At 35.8% G+C, this 7,594-nt stretch overlaps 2 protein-coding genes across 2 annotated transcripts; one reads left to right on the top strand and one right to left on the bottom strand.

The window, feature by feature from the left end:
• Positions 1-212: 212 nt before the first annotated feature.
• Positions 213-3,296, top strand: LOC113287968 (glucan endo-1,3-beta-glucosidase 1-like). Its single transcript, XM_026536876.1, has 4 exons — positions 213-521; positions 614-1,891; positions 2,186-2,213; positions 2,775-3,296. The coding sequence occupies exons 1-4, from the start codon at positions 458-460 to the stop codon at positions 2,929-2,931; spliced, it is 1,527 nt and encodes a 508-aa protein (XP_026392661.1). The 5' UTR covers positions 213-457; the 3' UTR covers positions 2,932-3,296.
• A 3,396-nt stretch (positions 3,297-6,692) lies between these two features.
• On the bottom strand, positions 6,693-7,187 carry LOC113290918. Its single transcript, XM_026540502.1, has one exon. The coding sequence runs from the start codon at positions 7,185-7,187 to the stop codon at positions 6,693-6,695; it is 495 nt and encodes a 164-aa protein (XP_026396287.1).
• Positions 7,188-7,594: the final 407 nt, after the last annotated feature.

Genomic DNA, 7,594 nt, shown 5'->3' with positions numbered 1-7,594 from the left:
TCTTTTCTTATAAAAAAAAGAGAGCTGCGAGGACCAAGGCATGAGGCATCTGTTATCCCACGAGTCATTTAAGTTCACCAAATTATTTGATGCAACACGCAAGCAGAAAACGACACTGTGTGAGTCTTACCTCTCGGTCTGTTCTGCCAGAGCAGATATAAATAATTACCTCAGCTAACCAAACAAAATAAACAAAATAAAATTCACTGAACCCGACAATGAACACGAACCTCGTCCGTCTTTAGGTCTTCCTCTGTTCATCTCCCGTTCCTACTTCCATATCAATAATACCATACCTCCTCTCTTAGCAGCTAATGTTTTCCCACCCAAAACTCACCTACAAAATCTACATTTACCGAAACACACCTTTTCCCTACCTCAAAGATCATGCAAAGATCTGTAATATCAAGTAAACAGCAAGATAAAACAGAGCTTAAAAAGCTTCAGTTTCTTGTTAATGGCGGATTTTAACTCACTTTTCTATGTATTCCTCCTATTTTCTTTCTCTATCTTCACTTCAGGTAACTAAAAACCCCTTTATAAAGAATTCGAAAGTGTTCAAAAAAAAAATCGAAATTTGATTCTAATTTTATTGTTTTTTTGTGTGTTGAAGGGAGTGAAGCAGAGGCAAAAGATGCACCATTTGTTGGGATAAACATAGGAACAGATGTATCAAATTTATTATCACCAGAAGAACTAATTACATTTCTACAGTCGCAGAAGATTTCTCATATTCGATTATACGATTCCAATGCTGACATTTTAAAAGCACTTTCTCATACTAAAATCAGAGTCATTATAAGTGTCCCTAATAACCAATTAATTGCTATTGGTTCTTCAAATACTACTGCTGCTACTTGGATTCAAAGAAATGTAGTTGCTTTCTATCCACAAACCCTAATTACTTCAATTTCAGTTGGTGATGAAGTTTTCACTACTAATCCTTCTTCAGCTCCAATTCTTTTACCTGCAATTGAATCTCTTTATAATAGTTTAGTAGCTTCCAATCTTCATAATGATATTAAGATTTCAACTCCTCACGCTGCTTCGATCATTTTAGATACGTTCCCCCCATCTCAAGCATTTTTTAATCAAACCCTAACTCCATTTTTACTTCCTTTGCTTCAGTTCTTATCGAGAACCAAGGCTCCGTTGATGATGAATTTCTATCCTTATTATGTTTTTATGCAGAATAAAGGTGTTGTTCCTTTGGATAATTCATTGTTCAGACCGTTAACTCCTTCCAAAGAGATGGTTGATCCAAACACATTGCTTCATTATTCAAATGTTCTTGATGCCATGATTGATGCTGCGTATTTCTCCATGAAGAATTTGAATGTCAGTGATGTTGTAGTTCTTGTTACTGAATCTGGGTGGCCGTCAAGTGGTGATTCTAAAGAACCTTATGCAACAATTGACAATGCTGATACTTATAATTCAAACTTGATTAAACATGTTTTCGATAGAAGTGGAACGCCATTACATCCTGAACTTACTTCAAGTGTTTACATTTATGAATTGTTTAACGAAGATTTAAGGGCGAACCCGGTTTCAGAAGCGAATTGGGGTTTGTTTTATGGGAATTCAACACCAGTTTATTTGCTTCATGTTTCTGGAACTGGGACATTTTTAGGGAATGATACTACTAATCAGACTTATTGTGTTGTGATGGATGATGTAGATTCGAAAACATTGCAGGCAGCTCTTGATTGGGCTTGTGGACCTGGTAGAGCTAATTGCTCCGAAATTCAACCAGGGGAAAATTGTTATCAACCTAATGATGTGAAACACCATGCTTCTTATGCTTTTGATAGTTATTATCAGAAACAAGATAGAGCTTCTGGTTCCTGTGATTTCAAAGGCGTTGCCATGATCACTACTACAGACCCAAGTATGTTTCTTACTCTCTCTCTCATAATTTGCTAATTTGACAATATGCACCGACATGATTACGGCATTAGTTAATCAAGCATTAATAAGTAACATGAGCTTGAAGTACTAGTAAATTAAGAAAAGTTTGTTCGTACCTTTTTTTTGATAATGAGAAGCGGTTGTGTGATAGTTAATTACATATTGATTAACCAGTAACCACCATTAAAAGTTGAAAGGTTTTTGTTCTCCTAACATGCAGCTCTGCAATGGTGTTGTCATTGATGTCGATTTTGGTTTTTTTGTGTGTTTTCAGGTCAGGGGAGCTGTATTTTTCCTGGAAGGTGAGAAGTTGTGTTTTTTTTTGGTAAATTAAGTTAAGAACTTATAAAAACAATTAGAGGGGAATTTATTTCATATAAGATTTCCTCATGTAGCTTCTTTAAGGAATAGGACAATAATGTCATTTCAAACAAAAATACTTCTAATTCATTAGTTCAGAGACCCCTAAATGCGACCAAAAGCATTTTGCCACAGTTTTGCATCTAGCTTTTTTCAGCCTAGATAGTCTCTGGGATCACATTGTGTAGAATCTCACATTGTGTAGCTATATATGAACGGTGCAGAAATTTCCGTGCAACAAAAAGCAAATTAATAATAGAGCAGGTAACAGTGACCAAGATTTTGGTCTCCCTCTACTGAAGCATTTTTGCTCCTGAACTGATAAAAAGAGAATTAGAGAATGTTGCATTTTATCTACATTGGTTTTGTCTAAATCTCGGTTAATCACCTGAAGTGACATTTTGGTTGACCCAATACGAATTGTCTATAGTGTTTTAGCGGCCAAAGAAATCAAAAATTAATTTGATTATCATTTCGATTTCATATCTATTTTGTTGGTGCAGTAAGATGCTAGGCACGAACAAGACTAGTGCAGTGGGCACAGCTACCAATACAACCACGGCAAGTGGAGGGGTAGGACACCTACTGAGAAGAAGAAGAACACCAACGATACAATGGTACGATCTCGTGATATTGCTGGTGTTGTTAGCTTGGATTTGATAAGAGCTGGGTAGGAGATGGTACCCAAGAGGGACAGACTGCCAAGGAATTCATTCATTCAGAGAAAGTTGTCTGATTCTTCAAACCTCAGTGTAGTTTTCCAGATGTACCAATATCACGTGTATCTTTATCACATTTTGTAATTTTAGTAGGGCTAGGAAAACAAAGTGGAAAGGTTAGGTTTATAGAGAACTAGAGATATTCCAGACACGAGGTCCAAATGCATTGCAAATGGGGTTGAGTAAACTTGATCCTAATATCATGTGGCTGAAATATATGTCCCGGTCTCCTGTTGGGTCCAAAGGCATATTTCTTGTAATTCATTCTTTTGTAGTTTATAAAGAGAATGATTCTTTGATCTTCAACTTGGACGATCACCCTCTATAAAGGTGACAAACGTTCACTCAAGTGGGAGTCATGGATCTGTCATTCAGTTACAGCCCCATTGAGAGAATCTTATGGAGAAGGAATTGCTTACATGATTGCGTGCCCCTGGTGTAAAAAAGTAGTAGGTTTCTTTATCAATTGTTAGAACCGAAAAGTGAAAGTTCCTTCTTTCTTTATACCCGAACCTTTCCTATTTTCTTTTCTCAACGGCCGAGTGAGTAAAGCTAAGGCCTCATGGATCTTTTCAGAAGCATGTGTATTTTATAATTTATTTATGCTTAGATTTTTTTTTTAATTGAAATTTATACTTCCCAATTTTTAGGCTAGACAATTATCTAAATTGTTCCATCCAAAAAGAGTTAACAAGATCCATAGTACTATAAAAAAAGTAATGTAGGTAGCTAAGAGCAACCACACTAGACGATTAAAACCAAAAATTTGGTCCAGAAACCAATCACAGTCGAACGTACTAAAGAATAGAAACTAGACTAAAACCAAATATCAGAGTATATTTGGTCTGAAACCCAGACCAAAATCAAATTTGGTCGAGCGAAGTTTAAAAGTACGTTTGTTAATAGGCGAGAGCTTTTAACTTACGTTTCAGTTGAAGCGGATGTATATTTCCCGTGTCGTTGGTGAGGTGTCCATATAATTTAAGCTTCAGTTTGTAAAGTACGCCTGACGTGCCGTAAGTAAAATGTCCGTCAAGTTACAGGCGCACATTTAAAGCTCGCCCCATTGAGACGAAGTATATATAAATGCCTCTTTCAGGCGTAAGGTATAAGACCACCCCATATAGGCATGCATAAAGCTCACGCCTAAGCTTGAGCGAACTTTATACCTCTGTCTTGAACGAACCATTTTCGAAAGTTAGAGAAATTTTTTTATACCGTTGGTAATTTTCGAACGTTAGAGAAAATTGAACGTTGGACATTTTGGAACGTTGGAAAGTTTGAAAGATATTTTCGAACGTTGGAAATTTCAAATGTTAAAGGGTTTCTTTCATACACCTATATATACACATGAATTCCTTTAATATTTCCCCACAACTACTGATTCAAACTATCTATCAGAACAAGAAGAAGAAGTATTATTTCGTCTTTCAAATCATTTAGAAAATTTTCATTGAATCGTTTACAATGGCACCAAGGGTAGCACGAGGTCCAAATTTTTCAACAATCGTAGATGTAACGATGTGTAAAATTCATTTATCAATATCTTAAGATCCTGGTGTTGAAACTGATCAATCAGAAGCGGCGTTGTGGACTCGTATCAAAGATACTATTGAACTTCAATTACCTAAGAAACCAGAGCGGTCTTGGAGTTCGTGGAAAAAACGATTTCAGGGAATAAGTAAAGATGTGGCGTTGTTCTCGGCAGAAGAGGCGGAAGTGGAAGGTAATATCATACTGGATGGGGTCCTGAAAAGAAAGCAAGTATTATTTATTTTTTGAAAAATTATTTTCTATTATTTACACGCGCATAAACCGGACTGTTTTTAAAAACATTAACAACTTGAAGAAGTAAACAAGCGGTTCAAGGAATGCAATGATGGAAAAAAAATTAAGCACGAAGAGTGTTAGCCAATTGTCATAGAAAATATAAAATATAATCGACGATCGACTTTTGTATTCAATATGACTCACGATTTAGACAGTTATGAGAATAATGAGGAAGATGAGGAAGGACAACATCCAACAACTTAATTCGAGTCCGGTAACGACACAGATATAGGAGACATAGAGAACACATATCTTCGTAAGATGGGGAAAAAAGCAGCGAAACGATTGAAGAAAACAGGGAGAGAGAAATCCACTACCCAAGAGGAATTGATGATTATTAAAGAACAACAAAATTTCAATACTCATTACCAAACACAATCAAGATTCAAGATGGAACAAAGAGCAGCCGAGTTTGCAGCAAAACAAGCTGAACATGTGGCAAAAATAGCCAAGCAAGTTGAAGACGAAGAATTTCGCATCATTATGATGGATCTTGATAAATTGTATCATGTACAGAAGGAGTAATTCGAACTTCGAAAGGCGGACATAGTGCGTAATAGAAGAAACCAATTTTAACACAAATGCAGAATAGTTCAAACCTTAATTATTTCACCTAATAAATAATTTTTGTAGTTTAATTATGTTTTAATATTTATTATTATTATCATTAGCCAGATTATTATTATGTAATTTTTGGATTTTAATTTTGTTTCCATTGAATTGAATTAAATTTAAACCCTTTTGAAACAACTTACCTTAATTAAAACTTGATGATGAGTACATAAAAAAGAGATAATATATTTAAATAAAATCATTCGACAAAAAATACTTCCCAAGTATTGATCAACATCTTACGAACAACAGTTATAGGAAACATATAACATTCTAATTTAATCATCTGTCGGGATTGTAGTGCCCAAGACTTGATTTGAAGATTTCATACATGCTCAAATTCTTTGCCTGTCTCTTGGTAATATTCCAACAGAGCTGTAATTTGCTGCAAATTTACAGAAAAATAAATTAGATATGTTTAGCTTAAATATAGCTCTAAGCATAGGATTTGAAAAAAAAAAATACTCACCCGTTCTTCATACGCCATACTAGGATTCCGTATGTTAACATCAGCCTGAAACACAATAAAAGTTTGCACCTCCTCGTTGATGCGATTGAACCTATTTTGAACATTTTTTTTTAGTTCTAGTATTTTCATTACCTGTTATCGTATCGAATATTTCAAAAACATTTGACCAAAACCGGTTGCGGGGTTTCCCTGAATAAAGTGGATCTGTTGTAACACTGGCCCATGCTTGCACAACACCAACATCTTCTTCTTTAGTGAATTCTTTCATATTTCGTTGGTGAATCACGGACTAAGAGATTGTTGTGGTTAGAGAAATAAAGAAGAAGAAGAAGTCTGTAGTTTTATAGGATAAAAGAAAAAATATGAATGAACATGAATCGATCATAATCTGTTGGGATAAGAAAAAAGTAATCTACAGGGACAAGAATATAGTATCGACAAGAAGAAAAGAAAATGACTCTATTATTATCCAAAGTAAAGATACAAAGAAAATGACAAACATCAATTTTCATAAAAAGACAACCCATACAATTAAATATCCTCGTGTTCAACTTTTTAATTCCCATATTCTGACCATATATGTTCGATCAAGTCATCACATAAGCAAACCTGCTTATCTTTGTTACGCATTGCACGACCGCATTGCTCAGTTCTAATTTGGGAAAGCTCCTCACTATTTCCTATTGATATAGCAACCGGTGCTGGGTAGCTACGTTGTTCATATACATGTGGCCAGTCACCGGGTAGACGCTCATCCTCGACTATCATATTATGTAAAATAATACAGGTTTTCATGATATAGGAAAGCACATATGGAATCCACATTCTTGCAGGTTGTTTGATGATTCCAAACTGTTGTTGCAGTACACAAATCCGCGCTCTACATCTTTTCTTGCAACCTCTTGCATCGATGAAAATATTTCCTTTTTCCTTGTATCTGGACCTTTAATGGACATAATAATAGTAGCAATCTCTGGGTATATGCCATCCCCGAGACAATATGGCATATCATATGAATGTCCGTTTACCTCATAGTTCACTGGTGGTGCTTTTCCGGTAACAAGACTTCGAAAAACATATGAACGTTTCATCATATTAATATAGTTATTTGATCCAGGCATACCAAAAAATGCATGCCAAAACCATACATCATAAGACACCACTACCTCCAATACGATACTTTTGCTCCCTTTATACGCGGTGTAAGCCCCTGATTCTGCCGACAGGCATTTATCCCATTTCCAATGCATGCAATCTAGACTACCCAGCATCCATGAAAATCCCATGTCTTTTTTTTTCTTGAGCAACAGTTCAACATCACCCGCAGTTGGTTCATGCAAATATTATTTCCCATACACATAGACAACCGTCTTACAGAACCTACGAGTAGCTTCCAACACAGTGGTTTTTCCTATGCGTAAGTACTAGTCTATTGCATCTGCCGCACATCCATAAGCTAACATTCGGACTGCTGTTGTTACTTTTTGATGAGGGTTTAATCCAAGAACTCCACAAGCATCAGGGATTTTGAACAAAATAAGTGTCTGCGGCCGCAACACATTCCACTATCCCGTTAAACAATTGTCGTCGCATTCTGAATCTTCTGCGAAATACATTGGGTGGAAATCGTGGGTACGGAGAAAAGTAGTCGTTCCATAGAAATTCATCTCATGCATGACGATCTCTTGGTATT

This window comes from Papaver somniferum, chromosome 6 (genome assembly GCF_003573695.1).
Source record: "Papaver somniferum cultivar HN1 chromosome 6, ASM357369v1, whole genome shotgun sequence".
Lineage (NCBI taxonomy): Eukaryota > Viridiplantae > Streptophyta > Magnoliopsida > Ranunculales > Papaveraceae > Papaver > Papaver somniferum.
This window is presented reverse-complemented; position numbering and strand designations above follow the sequence as displayed.